The following is a 26,874-nucleotide window of genomic DNA, read 5'->3' as shown; positions in this document are numbered from 1 at the left end:
CCAGCCCAACAGCACTTATGCATCTATCCTCACACTCTGTAATTCATTTTAATGTCTGTCTTTTCCACTAACGGGTAAAATCTTGGAGGGTGGGTTCATGCCTACCAACTCTATTGTATTGTCCTTTCCCAAATGCCGAGTACAAGTGTTCTGCATACAGAAAGAACTCCGTAAACGTAAACATCACAGGTTGACGGAGCTAAGGGCCTTCAGTTTGGAAGAGTGGGGGGAACATGGATTCAGTTCAGGGAGGGGTGCAGAACCAAGGAGAGATTTGTGTTGGGGGCTGGATTTTATTTTATGCGGTTTCGACCTAGTACTGTATAATCTCGTTATCTGCTCTAAGCTTGTTCGATACCGACTGCTCTTCACAGTTTTACTTAAAACCTGAACTACGTTTCTTAGTTTTAGTAAAATACTTGTTTATCTCCTGGTTAGTCTAGGGTCTAGAACCATGAGTGCCAACTCATAAGGGGCTTGGGGCATCCCGCCCCGTGACATTTGGACAAGACAAAACCAGGACAAAAATCTGAGAGTCTGTGATCTATCCATCCATGGTATTTATTGAGCGTTTACTGTCTGCAGAGCACTGTACTAAGTGCTTAGGAAAGTACTATACGACAGAATTGGGAGACACGTTCCCCGCCGACGCAGAGCCTACAGTCCAGAGGGGGGATTAGATATTAAAATAGATTATGAAAATGTACGCAAGTGCTGTAGGGCCGAGGGTGGGGTGGATATCAAGCGCTTAAAGGGTTCGGATCCAAGTGCCGTGGGGACGCAGAAGGGAGAGGGAGAGGGAGCAGGGGAAATGAGGGCTTGTTTGGAGAAGGATTTCTGGTTTTAATAAGGCTTTGAAAATGGGGAGAATGAAGGTCTGTCAGATAAGAAGCGGGAGGGACGTTCCAGGGCAGGGGGAGGATGTGGGCAGGGGGTCAGAGGCGAGATAGACGAGATCATAGTACGGTGAGCAGGTTGGTGTTCGAGGAGGGAAGTACGTGGGCCGGGCTGTAGTAGGAAATCAGAGAGATAAAGTAGGAAGGGGCAAGCTGATTGAGTGTTTTAAAGCCTTGATCAGAGGTAGATGGGCAAGCTCCTGAACAGTGGCTTTCCAGTCCATTAGCACTCTGCGAGCCTGTCTTCTCCCAACCGATCAATCAACCAGTCGTGTCCCCCAAAAATCCTTGCCCTCCTACTGCCCCCACGCTGAAATGAAAGACTGGCACTTAGCTACCCAGAAACACCCCTGTGACCGCAACTACCGGCTCCCACAGGGTCAATCCACATTATTTTAGTGCTTTCGATTTGTAACTTTAAGTCACGGGATGCCTTTGTAATGTCGGGGTGCCCTTGTTGCTAAAATGTTCCCGCAGGAATTTGGACAGCCGAGGACCTCCAGTTTACAACAGACTCGGACGGTTCGGGTGGGGAGATTCTTGGCTTGGGCGGGTTGAGCCGGGGAGACCCCGAGGGTATGGCCCAATGCCACGGGGTCAAGGGTCCCTGAGTGGGGCTGAAGAGACTTAAGCATATCCCAAGCAGTGGGAAACTGAAGCTGATCCACAACCCTAGAAGCAGGGAGGGAGGCAGAGCCCCAACAAAGTCTGCCCTTCTGGGTCCAAGCCGGGGGCTTCCTTGGGATGGGGGTGGGGGATAACAGGCAGCCTCTAGACTCTAGCTCTGTGTGGGCACACGGCCTGGGCCATAAACACCGGCCGGTCTGGGACGGAGGAGGGCAGAGGTGGGTTGGAAGGGACGGGTTAGGTGGTCCGCAACCCCGGGGCACTCTGGAAGAAGGGGTGGTCGAGGGGGGAGGGGGCCACGGGCTTCATCTGGATGTCACAGCTCCAGCTGGGGGTGGGTGGGGAGGGGATGGGAGATAGAGGATAGGAAAGAGCTGAGAGAGGAGGAGCTGGTGGGGGTGCGGTGGGGGTGGGAGGGCGTTCCTGCTTGACCCGAGAGCTTGCTCTCCTGCTCTCCGGTCCCACCTTCACAACCTAATAATAATACTAATGTTGGTATTTGTTAAGCGCTTACTATGTGTTCTAAGCGCTGGGGTAGATACAGGGGAATCAGGTTGTCCCAGGTGGGGCTCACAGTCTTAATCCCCATTTTACAGATGAGGGAACTGAGGCCCAGAGAAGTGAAGTGACTTGCCCACAGTCACACAGCTGACAAGTGGCAGAGCTGGGATTCGAACTCATGACCTCCGACTCCAAAGCCCATGCTCTTTCCACTGAGCCACGCTGCTTCTCACTGAGCCACGCTCCTTCTCAAACATCACTAAAATCCACCCTTTCCTCTCCATCCAAACCGCTGCCACGCTAATACAATCACTCATCCTATTCCGCCTAGATTACTGCATCAGCCTCCTCGCTGACCTCCCAACCTCCTGTCTCTCCCCCCTCCAGTCCATACTTCACTCTGCTGCCCGGATCGTTTTTCTGCAAAAATATTAAGAACTTGTCACCCGCTTCCTCCAAAATCTCCAGTGGTTGCCTATCGACCTCGGTATCAAACAAAAACTCCTCACCATTGGCTTTAAAGCACTCAGTCACCTCCTACCTCACCTCGCTTCTCTCCTTCTACAACCCAGCCCGCACCCTTTGCTCCTCTAGCGCTGACCTTCTCACAGTGCCTCCATCTCGCCTGTCTCGCTGCCGACCCCTGGCCCACGTCCCGCCTCCGGCCCGGAACGTCCATCCTCCTCAAATCCGACAGACGGTGACTCTCCCTCCAACCTTCAAAGTCTTACTGAAGGCACATCTCCTCCAGAAGGCCTTCCCAGACTAATCCTCAGTTTTCCTCATCTTCATTCCCTTCTGCCAGAAATGTAAGTGGTGCTGGGCCAGAGGGTGCTTGCCCCAGGAGGAAGTTCCTAGGACATGGAAGGGCAGAGTGGAAAGGAGGGAGGCCTGGAGTGACTTTCAGATCCCACCCAACTCTGAAGCCACTGTGCTGGGCAGGGAGGGCTCCGGCAAGGAGCCCCCAGCTGGAGCCACTCTGGACCGGGGGCAGTGGTCCAGAAGCAGGGGCAGGAGCAGGGACAGGGACTACTGGGGTCAGTGGAGCAGGGGGCTGAGCATTGAGAGGAGGGGCAGGAGCAGGGTTATGAAAAATCCCAAATCCATGCCTTTGAAAAGCATAATAATAATATAATAGCGTCTCTCTAGCACTTACTATGTACCGATCGCTACAGTAAGCACCGGGTGGATATGAGATAATCAGGTTGGACGCTGTCCCACATGGTAGGAGGGAGTAGAGGTACTGAATCCCCATTTTACAGATGAGGAAACTGAGGCACAGAGAAATTAAATGACTCGCCCAAGGTCACAGAGCAGATAAGTGACAGAGTCTGGAACAGAACCCAGGTTCTCTGACTCTCATGCCCGTGCTCTTTCCATCAGGCCAGGTTGCTTCTCATTGACACTTGCGATTTTTGTGTCACCATCTTGGGCCCTCCTGCAAAGGGTCTGACCTAGGGACAAGGAATGGGAGAAGAGGAGAGGGAAGGGGACTGGGAAGAGGTGAGGGAGACTGGGGAGAAGTGGGGGCACTGGGAAGAGGGAGGGGGACTAGGGAAAGAGGATCAGGGAGCATGTGAGCACTGATTCCAGTGGGAGGGGAGTAAGGGAGCAGAAGGTGGAAGAGGGGGAGGTAGGAGAGTGGGTGGGAGGGGAGTGGGAGAGAGGTGGGTGGGTGGGAGAGAGGAGAATGGTTTCAGGGATCCCCAGCCACCCTTGCCGGTCACAGACTTGGTAGACACGTTCCCTGCCCGTGGGGAACTTGAAATCACTCTCCCCATATTCGCAGCCTCATTAAAATCACTCCATCACCTTGCCCCTTCCTACCTCTCCTCCCTTCTCCCTTTCTACCGCCCACCCCGCACGCTCCGCTCCTCCGCCGCCCACCTCCTCGCGGTCCCTCGGTCTCGCCTATCCCGCCGTCGACCCCTGGGCCACGTCCTCCCGCGGTCCCGGAACGCCCTCCCTCCTCACCTCCGCCAAACTGATTCTCTTCCCCTTTTCAAAACCCTACTTAAAGCTCGCCTCCTCCAAGAGGCCTTCCCAGACTGAGCTCCCCTTTTCCCTCTGCTCCCTCTACCCCCCCCTTCACCTCTCCGCACCTAAACCCTCTTCTCCCCCCTTTCCCTCTGCTCCTCCCCCTCTCCCGTCCCCTCCACTCAGCACCGTACTCGTCCGCTCAACTGTATATATCTTCATTACCCTATTTATTTTGCTAAATGAGATGTACATCGCCTTGATTCTATTTATTTGCTATTGTTTTAATGAGATGTTCTTCCCCTCGATTCTATTTATTGCCATTGTTCTCGTCTGTCCGTCTCCCCCGATTAGACCGTGAGCCCGTCCAAGGGCAGGGACCGTCTCTATCTGTTACCGATTTGCACATTCCAAGTGCTTAGTACAGTGCTCTGCACATTGTAAGCGCCCAATAAATACTATTGAAAGAAAAGAAAGACATCAGACGTTTTCGTGAACTCCACCCATGAGTTTTTCTAGGGCTTTGGGCTAGGAGTGGGTGGAACTGGGGCCTGGCAGCCTGGGGACAAGAAGGGGGAAGTAAGGATACTAGGGATTCTAGGGAAGGCCTAGAATCAGGGGCCCTCAGCTGCAGGCGTTGGCAACGTCATCCTGGCCGATAGAGCATGAGCCTGGGAGTCAGAAGGTCATGAGTTCTAATCCCGGCTCTGCCACTTGTCTGCTGCGTGACCTTGGGCAAGTCACTTAGCTTCTCTGGGCCTCAGTTATCTCATCTGTAAAATGGGGAATGAGACTGTGAGCCCCACGTGGGAGAGGGACTGTGTCCAACCTGATATGCTTGTACCCACCTCAGTGCTTAGTACAGTGTCTGGCATATAGTAAGTGCTTAACAAATACCACAATTATCATTATTGCTGTTATTATTATTATTTTTTTTTTCAGGCAGGCTCTCCTTCACTTCCTCTACTGGCATGGTCTCTCTAGGGGCAAAAAGGAGACAAACAGCCTCCCTCTGCCAGCCAGGGTGGATTTTAGCTCAATTATTATTCTTATTGAAGCCCCAAACTATTGCCCTGAACCCCAGACTGGGGAGGTGTTGAAGAGGTGAAGCGTTCTTAGTTGGTCCCACCAAAACACTATCATTCTTGCACATCTGACTTGACACTTCTGGGCCTAGGACTGCCCTTTCCCTCTTCCCCAAACAATGCCAACCCCTTCCTTGAATCAACTCTCCGATCAGTCAATCGATCAAAGGTATTTAGGGAGCGGTTACTGTGTGCAGAGCACTGTATGAGCACCTGGGAGAGTTCAGCAGAGGAAGTAGACATGATCCCTGCCCTCCAGGAGTTTACAGCCATCCTTCATGCTCCTCACCACTCTTCTGGCAATCCTACTAAAAACCTGCCTCCCCCAGGAAGCTTTCCCAGATGAACCCAACTGGTTCCTACTACACCCCCCTACTGCACCACCATAATTTATATCTATTGCTGTACATGTGTGTGTTTGTGTGTACATGTGTCAAAGGGAGACGCCGCTGTGTGATTCTGGGCAAGTCGCTTAAATTCTCTGTACCTCACTTCCCTCATCTGTAAAATGGAGATTCGATGCCTATTCTCCTTCCACCCTAGCATGTGAGTCCTGTTTGGGACAGGAACTGGATATGACTTATCTTGCGCCTACCCCAGCGCTAAGTACAGTGCTTAGCACATATTAAGAGCACAACAAACAGCACAATTATTATGTCGTTTGACCAAATCCGTGCCTGTGCACCGCTGTCTCTGGGTGCACAGGTGCGGTGCATTTGCGTTTCTCCGTGTGCCCCCAAATCCACGCACAGCCTGTGTGTGTCCCATGTCTTCCGCTTCTGAATGCCGTGTGTGTGTGCGTATGTGTGTGGGGGTGTGTGTGTGTGTGTGTCTGTATCTGTGAGTGTGGGGGTGGGGAGGAGTGTTTGGAGGGCTTGGTTTTGTTTGTTTTCCTGTTCATTTGGTGGTTTTTCCATGTAGTTTCTCACCAAACCACATGTATTTTCCTTCCATCTCGCCAAACGGCTGGGAGGACAGTTCAGGACAGGGAGAGGGGCAGGGAGATGGGAGCTGCAGCCCTATTTGTGCAGCCCTAGTCTGTGCAGCCCAAGTTTGCGTAGCCCTGGTTTGGGCAGTCCCGGTTTGTGACTCTTGCCAAAGAGCCAGGGCCAGGCCCGGGGCTTAGCTCTGCCTGGCGTCCATCAGAGGGCCTGGCGGTCCGGACCCCCATGGCTGGGGATCACCTTCCAGCAGCCAGGGCTGGATGCTTCCTCAGAGACCGGGGTGATGTCCACTTCGCTGCCCCGAGCCAGCGGGCTGGCCTCTCCTCCACAACTGGGTTAACACCCCGGCTGAGAGTTACCGAGGGTGGAGACCCTGCAGCCGGAGTGGAGTCCTCTGGGAGCCAGCCCCGGAGCCAGGGTCAGGCTGCCCGGCTATTTGATCTCCATCCCCCTGCCCTTATGGGGTGGGATGGAGGGAGGAGGGGAGGGAGGGGAGGAAGGAGGGGGGCAGAGAGGGAGGGAGTGCCCTCAGCCTGATCTTCCCCAGGCCACATCCTCCGGGTCCTTTTTTTTTATGGTCTTTAAGTGCTTACAGGCACTGTACTAAGCACTGGGTTAGATACAAAGTAATCAGATTGGACTCAGTCCACGTCCCACGTAGGCTCACAGTCTTAATTCCCATTTTACACTTGAAGTGACTGAGGCCCAGAGAAGTGAAGTGACTTGCCCAAGGTCACACAGCTGATAAAAGGTAGAGCTGGGATTAGAACTGGTGTCCGTCTGACTCCCAGGCCCGGGCTCTAACCGCTAGACCACGCTGCTTCCTTTGTGGTCAGAAAGCACAAGCAGAGGGAGAGGGTCCCAAGGGCTTGGCTGGGATGGGGCAGGAGGGAAGGACGCAGCCTGGTGTCTCCCCAAAATGGCCTGTTCTCTCAGCTTAGCCAAGACCCCCACTCCCACCCACCTCAGTGGGCAATAATCCAGGAATCGCAGCTGCAGGGACTAGGCCACTCATCGGTGAATATGGCGTAGGTGTGCTTAGGTGCGTGTGTGCATGTGTGCCCGAGCGTGTCTGTGTGTACAGGTAGATGGAATGCATTTGTGCAATCATGACTCTGTGGGCGGTCATTCATAGGTCTGAATGCGGTTGTGTACTCTTGTGAGAGTCTGTGTGCAGTCGTGTGAGCAGACGTTTGTATATGACTGTGTCGGGTTGCATGTATGTGTGCGTATGGACCTGGCTGTGGAGTGGAGTTGTGCTTCTTTGTGTGGCTACGAGTGCTTCTCTGCGTTCCTGTGTGTCTGCATGTGTCCCTGATTCTGTATGTGTGTCTGGGTCTCTCGGAGTGTATCGTTGCATATTGATATCTGTGTGTATTCTGTCTCCGTGCGTTTGTTTCATGTTTCTATGCGTGTGTTTGTGTGTTCTATTTATCTGTGTGGTTGCGGGTGTTTTTATGTATGTGTGCGTTTATGTATAAGGCTGTGATTATCTGGCAGTATATGTGTGTTTGTGGATGTCTGGGGGTTGCGTGTATGTGACTGTGTTTTGAAAAGAAATGATCCTGTTCCAGTAGAGGTGTTCCTGGCCTTGCTCTCCCATGTGTGTGGGCAGAGTTAGCCTCCCTCTCGCCCCAGATCTCCTGCCCTTCACCCCCAGCAGGAGCTGATTAATTGTGCCTGCAGACCACATGCTGGGTAATTACCCCCTATTGACCCCTGGGCTGCTCCCTCCAGAGCTGGTTTCCTCCACTCTCTCCCAGTGGTTCCCCCTGGTTCTGCGGCACCGGGGTACCTCTCCGGGAGACAGCGTTGTCGATGCAGAGCCCAGGGGAGCTACTGAGACTTCCTCCTCGCCGACCCTTTCCTCTGTTCCCCCGCCCCTTGTTCCCCACCTCCCCGCTGACCCCGATTCCCCTCCACGGTCCCCCACCCCCTGCACCACCCTGGAGATCTCGGAATAAACCCGGTCAGGCTGAGTTCACAGAGGGAAATCCACTTCCCTGCTTCCTCGGGCCCATCCTCCTCTCCGCCTCAGCCCCTGCCCACCTAGAGCCCCGCGCCCCGTGCAGGTGGGTGGGTGCCTTCCGTGGCCTCTGCTTCCTCTGTGGCTCCCTCCCTCAAGTCCTGCTTGCCAGAGACTGACACTAGCAATATGTCTGTGTCTCCGTGTCTCCTGGCCTCTGCGTGTGTCTGTGTGTTCGTGCACCCTGCCGCCTGCTCCAAACTGTCAGCCCCTTCGGAGCAGAAAGGGAGTTGCCTCCCCATCTTCCTCCTCCTCCCTCTCTCTGGTCGCCAGTACCAGGTCTCCAGTGCCCAGTCCCCACTGCCCGATCCAGCGCCCTGAGAGAGCAAGAGTTCAGGCAGACTGTCGGCTGACGGACTGGCTATTCATTCATTCCTTCATTCATTTGTATTTGTTAAGCACTTACTGTGTGCAAAGCACTGTACTAAGCACTTAGGAGAGGACACTATAACACTAATCAGATACATTCTCAACCCACAATGAGCTTGGCTATTCCTAACTGCATTTGAGGGCAGCAGGGAGCTGAAGGCTCCCTGCCCAGGCTCTTACCCTGCCCAGCCCACAAGAGCCGATTCTCCTTTTGGGCCTGGAAGAGAGGGCACCCCTTACTCCGGGGCCCAAGGCAGGCCACGGCCGCCCGGCAGTGAACGGAGAGAGAGGGGCCAGACCTCCCAGGAGAGGGGCTGTGGGGGAAGCCATAGCCAGCCATGGACCAGAGCGGGCGCTCGTGTCAAGGTGCTCTCTGAGGGGTCGGGGGGTGGACCCCGAGCCTCCTGGGGCTCTGTGATGGGGATGGGGACTTACTTCCCACATGCAGCAGGACCTGGTACTTGTTGTGCCAGGAGGCGCCTTCATAGCAGGAGTAGTGTCCGCTCTGGGACAGGTCCACGGCCCGCAGGACCAGGCGTGAGCCGTTGAGGTGCGAAGACTCGATGTCCGTGCCGTTGATCGTCCAGGTGACCGCCGCGTCCCAGGCCATGGTCCCGCACTGCAGTGTCACGTCGGTGCCGAGCCGCTCGTACTGGACGTGGGTGTCTGGGGAGGAAGGCAAGTCGGGACATCACTGTCTGCCCTCACCATCGTGGCCGAAGGCTGAAGAAGGTACCCCTCTGGCCTCGGGCCAATGGAGGCCCCCCAACCCACTGATCCAGCCCCCTAGGGGACGTGGGAGGACTGAGGCCCAGATCATCATCGGGGGGCACGTCTGGGCCATCCCACACCCCTGACTTTCCCTCCTGTGAAGCATATGACGGACCACTCACCTGTCCAGAAATCTACCCCGACCGCTTGAGCCTGTTGCTCTGCTTGGCTGGACAACTCCCTATGGGAATGGATTCCTCCCATTCCCCACCCGCTGGTTTGGTTTGTTCAGTTTGTTTCAAAACTGCACCCTCCACCCTCCGAGGCGGTCGGGGGCCGGGGGCTGGTCCCCTCTTCCTGGATGTGTGGGATTTAGTGGATGGCAATCCGGGTTTGCCCTGTCCACACCCGTCATGGCTTTGTTCACTTCCATTACGTTTCTCAGTCTGTGCCTTTCCAGGCTGAAAACTCCTCATAGACCATGCCCAGGAGGAGCTGAAAGCCTGGTAGGGAAAATAGAATGCACATGCAAGCACGCACTGTACTGAATTCAGGGGCAGGGGGAAAGCAAAGCGAAGATGTGGTCCCTGTTCTCACTGGGCTGGCGATCTGTTGGGGGAGACAGGGCCCAAACATTCATTCCGTCACATTTATTGAGCGCTTTCTGTGTGCAGAGCACTGTGCTAAGTGCTCGGGAGCGCACAATATAACAATAAGCAGACAGGTCCACTGCCCACAGAGAGCTTACAGTCTAGAGGATAAAATTTGCCTGGCAATGCAGTGCCTTAGGCCAGCTGGCACACAGCTACTGCTACTGCACATGATGCCGCCTCTCCTTGGCCCCCTCCAAGGACAGCGGGAGTCATCAAGGCTCCCTGCTTGATCCTGGTCCATCCCTGGCTGGGTCCAGTCCAGCAAAGCCCATCAGGGGCAGAGCACTGAGGTAGGAGCTTGGGAACACAGATAGTAAGAGTAGGAGACCCAGTCCCTGCCCTTGAGGAGTCTACAATCGAATGGCAGAGGCAAGCAGATATCGATGGTGCGTGCTTCCACATCAAGCAGGACCTCCTTCTTTGGCTTTAAAGCACTCCATCTTCTTGCCCCCTCCTAGCTCACCTCGCTGATCTCCTGCTGCAACCCAGTCCACACACTTTGCTCCCCTATCGCCAGCTCACTCACTGTATCTGTGTCTCATCTATCTTTCCAGCGACCTCTTGTCCATGTCCTCCCTTTGACCTGAAACTCCCTCCCAATTCCCATAAGCTAGACCACCACTCTCCCCACCTCCAAAACCTTATTAAGGCACTCCCCCAAGAGACCTTCCCTGATTAAGCCTTCTTTGGCCTGATTTCCTCTCCCCTCCGTGTTACCTATGAACTTGGATCCGTACCCTTTGGGCACTAAATATTCATCCCACCTTCAGCCCCACAGTACTTACATCCCTATCTGTAACATTTATTCAGTGTGTATGTGTGTCTGTGTGTGTGAGAAGCAGGGTGGCTTAGTGGAAAGAGCCCGGGCTTGGGAGTCAGAGGACCTGGGCTCCGTCACTTGTCTGCTGTGTGGCCCTGGGCAAGTCACTTTACCTCCTGGTGCCTCGGTTTCCTCACCTGTAAAATGGGGATTGAGACTGCGAGCCCCGCCTGGGACAACCCTATATCTACCCCAGCGCTTAGACCATTGCTAATGGCGCATAATAAGCGCTTAGAAAAAACATCGATGCAGTAAGCCGAACCAGAGGCGATTCGAACACACACCAGAGGGGTGGCCGCAAATATGGACAGGAAGAGGAAATATTCATCTTCAGATCTCAGTGACTAGAGTGAGGAGGTCACTGAGGCGCTGAAGAGAGAGGGCAGGCAGGAAGTAGGGGCAACGGGAAGGGAAGCGGGGAGATGGGTCCATGGCTGGAAAACGTGGTGGAGTTCCACGGGTGAGCCTGATCGGCTCGAGCCTAGATGCAGTATTACAGCAAAATAATAATTGGTTGAGCTCTTACTATGTGCCAAGCACTCTACTAAGCACTGGGGTAGATTCTAAGCAATCAGGTCAGGCTCGGTCCCTGTCCCACATGGGGCTCAGTCTGAGGGGAGGGAGAATAGATGTTGAATCCCCATTTTACAGAGGAGGAAACCGAGACACAAAGAACCTTTTAGTGACGCACCCAAGGTCACACTGCAGGCAAGTGGCAGAGCCAGGATTAGAATCCGGGGCTCCCGAGGCCCAGTTCCGGGCTCTTCCCAGCAGGCCACGAGCTACTCTGTCCACAATGCAGCGTGTACAGAGGCTGGGCTGGGACAACAGGCCTGCTCATGATGGGGTGGGGTGGGAGAGGGTTCTGGGGAGGAGCCTGGGGGAAGCAGCTGAGCGACAGACAATCAGAGCAGGAGGACAAAGCTGAGAAGGAAGAGGGAAGGTAGTCCGGCCCAAGAGCCCAATCCGAAGCGGAGGGATGCCCCCTCCCCGAGGGAATTCCAGCTACCTCGGGATCAGAGCAAAGTGCTGTCCCTGTGGGAGAATGAAGGAAAGATAAGGAAGTGTGGGCAGAGCTAAAATGCCGGGAAGACGCCGGGGAAACCAAACTAAATTCCTGCCAGGCACTGCTATCCAGACATCACAACCGCAGAAGGTTGGGGAGGGAGGTCCATCCCAGCCAGAAAGCCAGGAAAAGGGCAAAGGGCAGTGACAAATAGCACCTGTCTGGACCACTGACCCCCGCTGTCGGCTGGCCTCGCTAAATTGCCGGCCCTGAACAGAAGCCCGAGCTCCGAGTGGCACACCGCAGCCTTTCAAGGACGTTCTCTCTTACAGTCTGCCCTGCTTCCCTTCTGCTGCAGTATTCGGTGGGGTTTCTCTTTGCTGTCCTCAGGGGAGGGGCAGGAGAGCTGGATCTACTCCTCTTCTTTTTCCTGACCCTACCGGCAACTGCTGGGGGTCATCCCGTCCATCCCCCTGCCTCCGGGGCTGTGAAATTTCCCAGGGAGGGACCCCAGCCTCCCTCAGCCAGTAGCACCATGAGCACCTCAGCCCTCCCCTAGTCTAGAACAATGCCTGTTTCCAACACGTCCCGCCCCTGGGCCAGAAGTTCCACCCTGCCTTCAGTTGTGCCCCGGGCCCGGGGCCTACCCCAGGGTGGGCAGGGAAGGGTGGCTGAGGGCACTGGGCTAGGTGGGCTGGAATGGCTTCCTGGGGGAGTGGGGCACAGCCACCAGTCCAATCGTCCTGGACTTTTAGTCCGTGATTGGCCAAGGCATAGCCAGTTGTGGCCACATTAGGAACAAAAGACGCGGGGGAAAGGGAGAGAGGGTGGCATTTGTGATGGGGAGCAAGGAAAGGTGGGGGGGAGGGCTCCCCTGTATCTCTGGACCTGCAGACCCCCAAGGCTAGCCCCCTTTCTCCTCCTCTACCCCACCCTCCTCTGGTCCGGCCTCCAGCTGGGCCAGGGTCAGTGGGAGGGAATGGGGTAGTTGGAAGGCCCGGGGCTCATGGGTGCCCAACAGATACCCTCTGGGCAGGGGGCAGAAGAGGGGGGACCGGGGGGAAGGGGCTGGAACACCGGGGGCTGGGGGCTGGGGGCCGGGTAGACCGAGAGACCTCAAGAGGGCACCTAATACCCACCAGCCCCTGCATCCTTGGGCTTGGCTTTCAGCTTCAAGAAGTACTGGAGACTCAGACAGTGGGGAGAGGTCTGGATTCAGGGAGACCCTGGAGGGGGAGAGGGTAAAGGGGAGGGGTACCGTCTCGCTGTACCTAAAATGGGGCGGGGGGGGGGGGGGTGACCCTCTCCTCTACTCACTGTAATCTCAGTCCCCAAAGAAAGAGGGAACGTGGGCAGGGATTGTGTGTACCAACTCTATCGTATTACATTCTCCCCAGTACCTTGCCCTAAACAAAGTAAGTGCTCCATAAATACCATCGATCGATTGGTTGAGCGGGAATATTCACTCATTCATTCATCGTATTTATTAGGCGCTTACCGTGTGCAGAGCACTGTACCGAGCACTTGGGAGAGTACAATACACAATAAACAGTCACATTCCCTGCCCACAATGAGTTTACAGTCTGGAGGGTAGAAGGGACAGGGTGTTTGTGTGCGTATTTGAATGACTGTGAGTCAGTATATGTGCAAACATAGGCTTCAGAGGGAGTGAGTGTGTGTTTGTGTGTCTGAATAAATGTGAGTCAGGGTATGGGCAAATCTATGTTTGGGAGCATGCGGGGGTGTGTGTGTATATCTCTGCTTGTTTGTGTGTGTGCCTGTATGTGATCGAATCTTGATGTAAAGATGCCAAGGGGAAAGCAGGTTCCAGTGTGCCAACGTATACTTCCGGACGTGTGCGTCTGAGCGCGCGTCTTCGAGTATGTCAGTGTTTATCTGTGCGAGTACATGCGAGTCTGCGTCTCGGTGTGAGTATAAGTCTACTGCGTGCGTGTGCCCTCGAGCGTCCGCATGTGAGTGTGAATGTGTGTGTGTGTTACTGTGAAAAATACGTGTTTCCAACAGGCTGGAAGCCTGGCTCTGAGACCTTCCCCCACAGTGCCAGTTTCTTCACATTTCACTGCCCCAATTTTCTCATTTAAAATATTTTCCAAATGGATCATCCCCTGCACGTGGGCCGACCCAGAGCGGAGAGCCTGGCCCGCGCGGACCTTGTTTCCACTGGATTTCTGCTCCTCGGGAGACTGCTGGGATCCGCCAGAAAATCTGCTCGGCCACTGAACTCCCTCGAACCTGCTGCCACCTGGGCCCTCGGCCCCCCCGCCCCCCGGTGCCGCCTAGACCTTGAACCACCTCATCCCTGTCGTGGCGTGGACCCTGAGCCCTTCTGTCCCCTCCACAGCCCGGCACTGAACCGCCCCATCCCCGGTGGCACCTGGGCACAGAACTTCCCTGCCTCGGCCCAGGCGCTGAACTCCGCCGCCCCCGCCATCAGCTGGATATTGAACTCCCCCGTCTCTGCCATCACCCAGCCACTGAGCTCTCCTGTCCCTGCTACCCCCTGGACAGTGAACTCCCCTGCTGCCACCTGGGCACTGAATTCCCCCATCCCTGCCAGCACCTCGGCAAAGAACACCCCTAACCCTACTGTCAGCTGGGTACCGAGGTCCCCAGGCCCTGCCGTCGCCTGGACACTGAGCTCCCCCGGTCCCTGATGCGTCCTGACCGCTGAACCCCTCCGTCCCCGCCGCCTGACGGAATCTCCCCCTTCGGCGCCCCGCTGTCCCTACCCTCATCCACCCCTCCTCTCCCGCGAGCCCGATGCCGTTGCTTACGGGTCCTCACCGGCCTCTGATTCAAGGAGCCGTGGAACACGTGGTCAGGTCAAACCCCACGGCATTCATTCTTTCATCCCATCGTATTCATTGAGCGCTTACGGTGTGCAGAGTACCGTACTGAGCGTCCGGGAGAGTACAGTACAACAATCAGCGGACGCGTTCCCTGCCGGCAACAAGCTTACGGCCTACTGGCGCACGCCGCCTCTCCACAATCCCCCTGGCCAGTTGACCACCTATCTCTCCCTCGGGTTCTGCGGCCGCGAGGGACACCTGGAGGCACGCCACCCTTGCCCAGGGCCAGGATGGGGCAGCCCCCACCCGACACTGGCCTATCACTAGCTATCAGTTGATCACAGTCGACAGGGGGAGAAGTATGGCGTAGTGGATGGAGCACGGGCCTGGGAGTCAGAAGGTCATGGGATTAGACACTTGTCTGTTGTATGACCTGAAGCAAGTCACTTCACTTCTCTGGGCCTCAGTTCCCTCATCTGGAAAATGGGGATCAAGACCGCGGGCCCCACGTGAGACAGGGACCGTGTCCGACCTGATTTGCTTGTATCCACCCCGGTGCTTAGTGCCTGGCAAATAGCGCTTTAACAAATACCGTTATTTATTATCATTATTATTATTATTATTGTGTTGGCTGAGCCCACCCGGCTGAGTGCGGGGGATTGAACGTGGATAGAATCCCAGCCCCGGAATCCACCCCCCGCCCCCAACCCCAGACACGCCTGGGGCATTTGTTTCCAGCAGGCACGGTGTAGGCAGTCCGCAGTCATGGCGGTGGGGCGGGGGGTGGGGGGAGTCATCGCCACTCTCCTCACCCCGCCCGCCGGAAACGTGATGGAAATCCAGCTCCCTGACTCAGTTTCCTCCCCTGGGAAAATTTCGCCCCATTCCTCCCCGAGCCCCAAACCATCTTTCTGCAGATGAGGCTCAGGGCCGGTCGGGGCGTGCCGGAGGGAGGGCGACAGGTCAGGGGTCTGTCCACCAAGGCCGTCTCCCTTCCCCTCCAGCCCCACGTCTGCTCCCCGGGAGGAAGCCGGGGGCCCCCCCGCCCCCCGGACGGCGGAGCGGAGCACGGACGGCAGAGCCGAACAGGAGCCGACATCCTGCAGCTGACACCTGCCTCGGCCCAGAAAAGCCCAGCGTAGCGGGGCGAGGAGGCGGCCAAGACCGAGGGGGTGGGGGCCGGGGGGAAGCTCCAGACCACTCTCCGCCTCACCGCCCCGGGGGGCCTCCCACGAGACTGACCGTCAGGGGGTCTCCGCAGCCAAAACCAACACGGGGCCCCCAGAGCCGTGGGGGTGGGAGGGAGCACCTGGCAGTACAGGGGGCATGGGAAATGCGGAGAAGCCAGGAGTGGCAGGGGGCATTTACAGGGCAGGAAGAGGTAGGGCGGTCTGTCCGGCCTCCAGAACGGTCGTGGACGAGGGGGTTGCACGGAACGGAGACCCTCCCCGCCTCAAGCTCAGGGAGGTGCGTTCCACGGCTACCGCTCGCTCTGGGGCCCGGCCCTCTTGAAGCAGGGAGGAAGCGAGGCCTAGTAAAAGGAGCACGGGCCTGGGAGTCAGAAGGCCTGGGGTCTAATCCCGGCTCTGCCACTCGTCTGCTGCGTGACCTTAAGCAAGTCACTTCACCTCTCCGTGTGCCTCAGTTACCTCATCCGCATAATGGGGATTAAGTCTGTGAGCCCCATGTGGGACCTGGCCAGGGTCCAACGCGATTAGCTTGTATCTATCCCAGAACCTAGTCCAGTCCCCGGCACACAGTAATAAACACCATGTGAAAAAAGAAATAAAAGCGGGGGCCTGGCACCCTCTGATCTTCTCTTCTGGGCTCTTGGAGGTATTTCAGGGCGAGCGCGTGATCGTCTCCCCTCCGGGACCTATGCTAAACCGTCCAGTGGACAGCGACCAGACTCCTCCCTCTCCCCTGCTGAAAGGCACAGGACATTTGTCTCCTCCTCCAGGCCCCGGGGACCGCTCCTGTGTTCCCTGAGTTCTCAGAAATAATGGCTAGTGGGTCTGCACTCACATCTGCCAATTTGTTAAGTACTCTAGGAAACATGCCATTAGGCCCTACTGACTTAATTACATCCAGCTTATTTAAGTACTCTCCAACCATTTCCTCCCCTCTTCTAAGCCGGCTTTCCACTGCCCCGGACCCGGAGCACCTTTGTAAAGGCAACTGGAAGATGCTGCAAGTGGCTGTTTCTCGCTGTCTCTTGCAGGCTTTCCTTCAATCCATCGATCGCTCAATCAGTGGTATCTGTCGAGCGCTGGCTGTGCGCAGAGCGCCGTGCTAAGCGCCTGGAAGAGTACCGCACGGCAGAGTGGATAGAATACGGGCCTGGGAGTCGGAGGTCATGGGTTCTAATCCTGGCTCCACCGCTTGTTTGCTGTGTGATCTTGGGGAAGTCACTTCACTTCTCTGGGCCTCAGTGACCTCATCTGTAAAACGGGGATTGTCCCTCATGGGAAAGGGACTGCGTCCAATACGATTTGCCTCGTATCCATCCCAGTGCTTAGTTCGGTGCCTGGCACATAGCAAGTGCTTAACGAATACCACGGTTATTATTATTATCGTTAGTGCGGTACAATAGAGTTGGCAGACCCGATCCCTGACCTCCCAGAGCTTTCGATCTAGTGGACGCCCGTGTGGGGCACGGGAGACGGACCTTCCCCGACCCCTCCTCCCCAGCCACAGGTGGTCCCCAGCTCCCGCCTGCTGTCAGTCAATCACATTTATTGAGCACTTACTGTGTGCAGAACCCTGTATTAAGCTCTCGGGAGAGCACGGTATAACCATATAACAGACACATTCCCTGCCCACAGTGATCTTACATTCTAGAAGACTTGTGGGGCCCAGGGTAGGCCAGCGGCGGGGTGCCAGGGCCAGCGATGCCCCCCAGGAGCGTGGGGCAGAATCTCTGCCCACCATCCAGCCCCACGCTACGCTCTTCTGGCCCAGATTTCCCGGAGGGAGGGGCAGAAGGCCTGGTCACTGAGTCAGCATCTTTTCCTCTGTAAACAGGGTGGGTTCCAGGCTGGAGTCAGGATTTTTGGCAGGACCCTCAGAGGCCAGAGCTGACGACGGCGAGAGCCAGGCCCCCAGACCTTCCCTGCCCGGAGCCCAGAACCCCAGCAACCCTGCCACCACGGGCTGGGGTGGATACAAACTAATCAGATTGGACACAGTCTGTGTGGGACTCAGTCTTCATTTTACAGACAAGGTGACTGAAGCCCAAAAAGTGAAGTGACTAGCCCAAGGTCACGCAGCAGACGAGTGACGGAGTGGGGATTAGATCCCAGGACCCCTGACTCCCAGGCCCATGCCCTTTCCACTGGGCCATCCTGTCTCTCGCTGTACGTTTACCCGCTATATGTGTGTGTTTGGGAACAGGTGTCTGTTAGTGTGTGAGTTTATGAGGGCTATGCGAGGGTTACAGTATCTACGTGTGTGATGTTGATATTCGTGTTAATATTTGTGTGTGTGCATTTGAGTGTTTTGAGTGTGTGTGTGTTAATTTGTGAAATGAACATGGGACAGAGATTGGCTCGAGGTAGAAATTTGAGGGAGGCCTGGTGCTTAAACACAAGGGCACGGGGAGTCAGGGGCCCTGGGTTTTAGCACCAGCTCCACTGCAGTCGATCAATCAATATTTACTGTACTCAGAGCGCTCTACTAAGCGCTCGGGAGAGTACAGTACATGAGAGTTGGCAGTCATGTTCCCTACCAATAAGGGGCTTACAACCTAGTTGAGGAGGTGGACGTTAAACTAAATGACACATAAGGGCATAAGTGCTGCGGGGCTGAGGCTTGAATGAATATCAAGTGCATTGGTGACACAGACGGGAGAGGAAATAGGGAAAATGAGGGCTCAGTTGAGGGAGGCATCTTGGAGCAGGGTGATTTTAGGAGGGCTTTGAAGGTGGGGAGAGTGGCGGTCTTTCGTATATGAAAGGACATGTAGGGAGCTCCAGTCCAGAGGGAGGACATGGGCAAGGGGTGAGCAGCGAGACCACCAGATTGATTGGTTGATGACCAGAGGTCATCCTCCAGACTTATATCCAGGGAACGTGTCTGCTAATTCTGTTGTATTGTACTCTCCCAAGTACAGTGCTCTGCACATAGTGAGCACTCCATAATACCACTGATTGATTGACTGGAGGAACAAAGTGTGTAGGCTGGGCAGTAATAGGAAATCAGCGAGGTGAGGGAGGAGGCGGCAAGCTGATTGAGCGCTTTAAAGTCGATGGTAAGGAGTGTCTGTTTGATGTGTTTCTGTTTGTTTCCCGTACCGACGGGAAAGCGGCCGGCTACCCGTGCCACCGGCGACTGGGGAAGCTCGGAAGACAGAACTCGTTTGGGGCTCTGCCCGTATTTATGAAGGGGAAGAATATGAGGAGAAAGTATATTGGGAAACGCTGAATGGAGAGAGATTGAGGGAGGGATGGAGAGCCTGAAAGAGGGAGGGAGAGACTGAGAGGGGGAGAGGCTGAGAGACACCTTGGTTGGCAGTGATGGGGAAATAAGGCTCCAGTTCAGAATAATCGAACTACCATCAGCACCACTATGCCGCCCTCCTTCACTCCCTCCCAGCCTTGCTACTTGGGCTGCGTCTCCTTCCTCCAGAGGGTGACTGTGCGTTGGTTGCATGGCGTAGTGGATAGAGCACAAGCCTGGGAGGCAGAAGGTCACGGGTTCTAATTCCTGCTCTGCCCCTTGTCTGCTGTGTGACCCAGGGCAAGTCACTTAACCTCTCTGTGCCTTGGTTACCTCATCTGTAAACGGGAATTGAGGCTGAGAGCCCCACCTGGGCCGACCTGCTTACCTTGTATCCACTCCAGCGATTAGAACAGTGCTCGGCATATAATAAGTGCTTAACAAATACCATAATTATTATTGATTATTATCATTATTTTAATGTGAAACTGAATGGGCAACCCCCGAAGGTTCTCATGGAGTGGGGAGACATAAGTAGGACCCCTTTTTTTAGAACTTGCCCACTGCGTGACTTGGACAAATCACTTAACTTCTCTGGGCTCCTCTGGGTCTGTGAGGATTCGAAACTGCCCTCCTTCCCTCTCCGACTGTGAGCACCGTGTGGGACAGGGACTGGGTCCAATCTGATTATCTCATATCTACCCAAGGGCCTGGCAGAGTGCTTGGCACAGAGTAAGCGCTGATTCAGTCCCATCATCATTAGCCGGCCCTTCCAGCCACAGCCTGGTCCCAACTAGGCAGGCCTCCCATTGGCATCAGATGGTCTGGCATTCAACCCCGGAATTCAGAAGCCTTTCGAGCAGGGCCAGAAGCGGCGGAGAATGCCGAGGGGGGGAGGCCCTATCTGAGGAACTGTGACACCCGGTTATAAAAGCTTCCTAGCCTCGTTCCCTCGCCGGACACCCCACTGCTGGGGCTCTCCAGGACTGAGATGCCAGCTGGGTGACACTCCCATCCTGGGACCAGAAGCAGCTAGGGCCCCTCAGGGCCGGGGCGGAGGGGGTCATCTTGGAGACTGCCTGGACACGCGCCCAGATCCCAGCGCTGTTTTTGTTGCTGATGATGATGGCATTTTTTAAGCGTTTACTATTCGTCAGGCTCTGTTCTAAGCGCAGGGGTAGATACAAGCTGATCAGGTTGGACACGGTCTTAATCCCCATTTGACAGATGAGGTAACGGAGGCACAGAGAAGTGAAGCGACTTGCCCGAGGTCTCACAGCAGACAAGAGGCAGAGATGGGATTAGAACCCAGGTCCTCTGGAATCTCAGGCTCTATCCACTAGGCCATGCTGTTGCTTCCTCCCTTCCCTTTTCTGTTATTACTATTGTTACTTCTAACAATAAAAATAATAACTGTGGTGTTTAGCATTTACTACGCGCCACGCCCTGGATTATGTGCTGGGGTAGTTCCAAGATAATCAAGTCTGACACCGCCCCTGTTCCTCACGGGGCTCACAGTCTCAGACGGCGGGAGAACAGGTATTTGATGCCTATTTTACAGATGAGGCAACTAAGGCCCAAAGAAGTGAAGTGATTTGCCCACGGACACCCAGCAGACAAGTGGTAGAGGCAGGATTAGAACCCAGGTCCTCTGGCTCTCAAGCCCGTGCTCTTTCCATTAGGCCACACCGCTTCTTGTTACCCAGCTCTGGAACCTCACCTTCCATGATCTCCCCCACTGTTCCGCTGTGTTACCCAGGGCAAGTCACTTAACTCCTCTGTGCCTCGGTTACCTCATCTGTAAATGGGGATTGAGACTGTGAGCCCCACAGGGTGGAGGTGACCACGCTTTCAGTACCACAAGCGGGGCTATCCTCCAAGCTATTAGGGCTCCCCTCTCAGACTGCTCCTCCCCGTCTCTCTTCGGGGCTCCGTACAGTGGGTGTATACACGTGTTTGTGGGTGTGCATGTGCGAGGATGCATGAACGCGGGCATGTGCGTGCTTGTGTTTCCTCCAGCAGGCAGTCAGCCCCTCTGTGGCCGGCCCCGGGTCCCCTTCCTCTGACCCTCCCTCCGGCACCCAGCCCAGTCCCCCGGGGCACGCGGATGGACAGACGGAAAGATAGTTGGGTGGAGCTGACCCCCGGCTTCCCGGCCACACGGGAGGGCGGACGGAGGCCGTGCACGGCGTGGCCGGCTCCCGGCCGGGTGATTCACAGCAGCGTATTTCTCCGGGAGGAAACAGGCGTAATTAAGAGTCATCGCCAGAGCCGGAGCCGCGGCCGTCCCGGCCCTAATCTGTTCATTAACGAAGATCCGGATCCGCCGGCGCCTCGCTCTGTTTGCTCTGCCGGGCCCGTTCCCTCGAGTCAGCAGCTTCGCTCTCCCGACAGGGAAAATCATTAGCGCCGAGCTTTAATTAAGAGATAACAGATGGGCACTGCAGGACGGGCACTCCATCACTCGCCGGTCGGCGGCCCGGCGGCCGGGCCGGAAACTCCGCTCTGCTGGGGCGCGCGGCCAAGGCCCCGGGCGGCGAGGGGCTAGCGAGGGAGAGGGCAGGGGTGGACCTGGGACCTTCTGAGAGGGACCGCTCGTATGGGTTCTGCTTGGGTCTCCCACGTCCTCCTGGGGCCGGGAAATCCCCAAACTGGAGCGGAGGGCTCTTCCCCTCTCTCGAAGTCCACCGGGACACCCCTTGAGCCCCTCTTGAGCTGAGACCCCTTCTAGACTGTGAGCCCATTGTTGGGTAGGGACTGTCTCTGTTTGTTGCCGAATTGTACTTTCCAAGCACTTAGTACGGTGCTCTGCACACAGTAAGCGCTCAATAAATATGATTGAATGAAAGAATGAATGAACGAAAGACCCCCACGGCTCTTCACCTCACCCCGGGCTGGCCACAGACCCCTCTGGCTGCAGGACTACAGCCGGCCCTCTCTTGCCCTCTCCCCCACAGCGCCCTTCCCCACCCCTGAGTCCACAGCCGTGTGTTTGGAAGGGAGGACCGGGGGGCTGGGAGGTGGGCAGGGGGGCCGCACAGACAGACGCCTGTTGCCGGCTAGTGCCGGAGGCCCCGGAAGGTTAATGGCGCTCGGAGAGAGAGGGAGAGTGAGAGGGATTTTATGGACTCGTGTGAAGGCTGGGGAAGAGCATTAGGCGGAGATTTACGGGCTGGAAGTCCCCCTGCCATGGCAGGGTGGAGGAGAAGAGGAGAGGAGAGGGGGAGGGGGACAGGGCACGGGACCCCACTGGGCCAAACACCAGAGAAAGGGAAGCCGGGCCTAATGGGCAGTGCCGCAGAAAAAGAGGCGGGGGGGTTGGGGTGGCAGGCAGTCTCCCACTTAGGAAGAGTCTCGATCTGGGCCGCTGGTCAGGCGGGAGACATAATGCCCCACGAGTGCTGCTCGGCAACCCGGGTGACCAAGGGAGGCATAATGCCACAGATTTTATGGCTGCCCCAGGCCCCCTCTCATTCTCTCAGGACTGGAGAGATGGAATGGGGCAGGAGGGCTGACCTGGGGGATGGGCATCTGTGAGCCACCCTGACCTTTTTCTGAGGGGTTGGGGCGGGCAGGGAGGAGGTTGTTTGTTAAGAGCTTACTGTATGCCAGGCACCGCTAGCCAGGTAGGACAAGGTCCGCGTCCCACAGTCGGGGCTCACGGTCTTAACCTCCATTATACAGATGAGGTAACTGAGGCCCAGAGAAGTGAGGTGACTTTGCCCAAGGTCACCCAGCAGACAAGCGGAGAAGCCGGAATTAGAACCTGACTCCTTCTGACTCCCACTGCCAGTCCCAGAGCTCCAGGGTCTCCCACAGGAGCGCCAGATGGAGCCGGGTGGAGAAACAGGCCTCACGGCCCAGGTCAGGATACCTACCTAACCGATTTTAGGACTCAGGCTGAGGGGAGACACCTCTTGCTAAGGCAATCCCGGCAGGGGGAGGAGTCGGGGGGGAAGGCTGAAGAATTCCCTCTCACAGAGGAAGCCTCCCTGCCCGACGGAGAGCGCACCGGTCAGCCCCGAGCCCTACGGCAGCTCCCCGGGAAAAGTGGGATCTGAACTCGGCACCTCTCCCGTGGCCGTGCTGCCTGTGCTCTATATGACTCCGCTCGGGAGGAAGCAGCCAGCGTGAAAAGCATCTTTGGCAAGCGCCAATCTATTCACATCATCCCCCGGCTTCCTGCCGCCGCTCAAATAAAATTAAGACTCCGACTGGAGCTTCAGGTCCCCCCCCCCCGCCCCGGGGCTGGGCACTCGGTACTCAATGCTTCTGGAATTTACTACACGCGGATCGGCTCCCCGGTCGGTGCTCCCCGCTCAGCGCACGGCCACACCAGTCCACGTCCGGAGCCGGGGCACCACCGCGTGTCCTCCCCGCTCGTGGGCGGGGATGTGCGTGCCCATCCCTGGGAAGGGCGGGTTCGCTTGTCAGAAATGGGGCTCTGCTATGCCTTATCCCGCTTTTCCACCGCCGCCCCTCCTCGTCCCACCCTGCCCTGCCCTCCTAGAGCCTAGGGAAGAAGGTGGTAGCAAGGACAGCATTTCCCCAGGTGCCAAGTCCTGTGGGATGGAAGTGGACCCCCAGCGTAGCCAAGGTCGATCCCGGGGGGCTCGGTGGGGAAGGGATCAGGGCGGGGACGGAGGGCCAAGTGTTGGCCCGGGCTGCCCACCTACGACTCTGGGATGTCTGTCACTTCCTGGCAGTCCCCAGGGGTACCCAGACACATATGCACGCACACATACATGTGTGCATGTGCACGCATGGGCATACAAATCACGTGTGCACACGCCTGCAAATACAAACGTGCTCACAGGCACGCACACACTCAGTACCGGGAGAACAGGCAGGCAGAGAGCAGAGGCAGAAATGATACCTCTCCTCAAACCTGAGCAAATCCGGGCCCGTGAGGGAGAGGGGCAGGGAGAGTCCGAATGCAGGGAAATTATTTCTTCCTTCACCAACACGGGTCCACGGACACAGAAATCGAACATCCCCCCCAGAGGGGGCCAGGCACCCGTCTTTAGACCACATTCTCGGTCTCCATCTCTGCCCCTGTGTCATGTCTGCTCCCATCTCTATCCTCCATTGCTCCGTGTTTCTGCAAATTCATTCATCTATTCATTCAAATGTATTTATTGAGCGATTACTGCATGCAAAGTACTGTACCGAGCACGTGGGAGAGTACAATACAACAATAAAACAGATGCATCCCCATCTCTGTCTTTCCATAGCTCTGTGTCTCTCACTCCCATCTCTGTCCCTCCATGTCTCTGTGTCTCTGGTCCCCTGGGCCGCCTTTCTCCCTTTCCACGATTGCTGTTTTCACGTTTATTTCGCAAACTGAAGGATCCCGCTCTGCCGGGCTCAGGGCCAAGCGCTGCCCGTGGCCAAACTCTCTCTCTTGTGCTCCCAATCACTTGGGGTCCCGGGTCGAAACCCCGATGCTCACCTGCCCTGAGGGGAAGGGATGGAGAACTGGAGCCTGCGAGGGAGGAGACAGGAGACTGAGAGGATCTGCGAGGAGACTGCGAGCGGGCAAGGACGTCAGACAAGTTCATCCTGTGAACGTATGGGGAAGGGGGTTCTCGAACTCATCCACGCATGGCCTGGACGTCAGGCCCAGCTCAGAGCCAATCCTGCTCCGATGACCCCTGACCTCCAGCTGTCGGCCGATGACGCCTGACCGTGAAAGCCTCTCTAGGCAGGGTTGCCGGCCGCCATCATGTGGCCCCCGCCCCACCGTCTCCCTCTCTCACCCCCACCCCAACTTCGCTCACCAGGGTCCAGCACTTGGAGCCCTGAAAGAGCAGCCCCCCACAACTCACACACTCAGCCTGTTTTTAGTCTCTCCCTGCTTCAGTCCATACTTCATTCTTCCGGCTGGGTCATGTCTCTAAAATTTGTTCTGGGTCCTCAGAAACCTCTAATGGCTGTCCAGTCATCTCCGCATCAAGGAGAAACTCCTTAGAACAGTGCTTGGCACATAGTAAGCGCTTTACAAATACCATAATTATTATTTAAGGCACTCGCTCAGCTCTCTCCCCTTATTTATCCTCACTCCTCTCCCTCCGCATCCTAGCTGGCATGCTTCACTCCTCTCAAGCCAATCTACTCCCTGTTCCTCGTTCTCATCTCTCCCATCACCGACCTCCTCTTGCTCACAAACCCCTTCCTGCCCGGAATCACTCGATCGTAATTTTTGAGCGCTTACTGTGTGCAGAGCACTGTACTAAGCGCGTGGAAGAGTAGACTATAACGGAGTTGGTATATACATTCCGGACCCACAATAAGCTTACAGTCTAGAGGACTTTCTCCCCGTTTCCCATACAGCAGACTACTACTCTCCCCATCTTCAAAGCCCTTGTGAAATCACATCTCCTCCAGGAGGCCTTCCCTGATTAATCTCTCATCTTCCTATTCCTATTTCCCCCTCAACTCCACCTCCGCACCCTTAAAGCACTTGGGGACTCACTATCTCTCTAGCCACCTCTCACATCTCTCTCACCGTCTCTCTCTATCTCACCATCTCTCTCTCTATCTCTCACCATCTCTCTAGCCCAACCTGCAGCACTTACGCACATATCTTTAAGCTCTGTTGCTTCCCCAGGCTGTAATTTAGTTCAGTGCCCGTCTCTCCCATTAGACTGCGAGCTCCTTGAAGTCAGCAATTGTGTCTGCTTACTCTGTTGTACTCTCCCAAGAGCTAGTACGGTGCTCCGCATGATGTAAGTGCTCAATAAACACCCTCGGCTGGCCGATTCCGTCTGTCAGTCTTATTTACTGACCACTTACCGTACACGGTACTAAGTGCCTGCGAGACTACGATAAAACAAGAAACTGACTGCTAGGACAAGAGCAGGCGAGCCCAACTTTTGCAGCTTGGGCTCCTTTTCCAAATGGCACCCATGGACGGGGGATCCCTGCCTGGCGGGGTGTTTTCATGCCCACCCACCTGGCCGCCATCACCACCGCCACCACCATTTCACTGATCCCACTGTCCAAAAGGATGAGGCTCTATCGGGGGGCAGCAGCTGGGCCGGAGAGTCTCCAGGTCAGCACCTGGAGCAAGGCCAGGTTCGCGAGGGCGAGGCCCAGTCTCACCCACCGGCTCACGGACCGCTCACGGACTCCGGCCCCCGGAACGCTCCCGCTGCCCGGAGAGCCACCGCTTAGCTCTGCGACCTTCCACCTGCGTGGCGGGGGATTGGGGAAGGGGGAGAGGGGAGGTAGGAGGGAGGGGTCTCCTCCCCTCACAGCTTGCGCAGCGACAGAGACCGGGAGCGTGGGGTCGCCCGTGCCGGGAGACCCCGGCGAGGCCCGGGCAGCATTAGAATCCAGAGCCTTAACGCCTCCGCCAGCCTCCCCGGCCTCCCTGTCCACCCGGTCTGCCCCCCGGCCGCTCTCCTCCTCTGCCCCCCGCCCCCAGCCGCTACCTCCGGCCCCTTCCCCCGCTGGGCCCCCGAGACCTGCAGACATGATGCAGGACCGGGCTGGAGCGATGCTGACACGCGCGTTTAAATACGGGGTGAGACTGAGCCGTGCTGACGGCCAGGAGGGACAGGCCCGCTCCAGCAGGACCCCCCCTCTCCCCCGGCCCCCTCCCTCCGCTGCCGGCCCTGGAAGGCCTCCCTTTCATTTCCGCGCACGCCCCCCTTCCCCCCGGGACCCTCCGAAACCGTGCAGGATCTCACATCTGCGGGCCTCCCCCCAGCCCTCCTCCCCGCCCCCCCACCCGCTCTACAGCCGGCCCGCAGCCCAAGCGCCCTACCGCCTCCAAGGGCCACATCACCCTCTAGACTCTAAGCTCCTCGCGGGTAGGGAACGTGTCGACCAACTCTCTCGTGCTGCATTCTCCAGAGTTCTCAGTACACCGTAAGCTCTCGATAAATACCGTTGATTAGTGAATCGATCACTGCCGGGGGGGATCGCGACCAGGACCCCAGGATTGAAAATGCTGCGTGCCCTCCGCCACCGGGGAGCCCTTCCTGCCGTCCGACCTCACCCCCTCC

At 56.6% G+C, this 26,874-nt stretch overlaps 1 protein-coding gene across 3 annotated transcripts in view; it reads right to left on the bottom strand.

Moving 5' to 3' along the window:
• CNTFR (ciliary neurotrophic factor receptor) overlaps nucleotides 1–26,874 on the bottom strand; it is a 185,579-nt gene that overhangs the window by 59,204 nt on the left and 99,501 nt on the right. For all 3 annotated transcript variants that reach the window (XM_029061230.2, XM_039911477.1, XM_029061228.2), the window contains exon 4: nucleotides 8,861–9,091. In XM_029061230.2, the coding sequence (XP_028917063.1) occupies nucleotides 8,861–9,091 (231 nt within the window). The remainder of the gene's footprint in view (nucleotides 1–8,860; nucleotides 9,092–26,874) is intronic.

Source organism: Ornithorhynchus anatinus, chromosome 3 (genome assembly GCF_004115215.2).
Source record: "Ornithorhynchus anatinus isolate Pmale09 chromosome 3, mOrnAna1.pri.v4, whole genome shotgun sequence".
NCBI classification, from domain to species: Eukaryota; Metazoa; Chordata; class Mammalia; order Monotremata; family Ornithorhynchidae; genus Ornithorhynchus; species Ornithorhynchus anatinus.
This window is presented reverse-complemented; position numbering and strand designations above follow the sequence as displayed.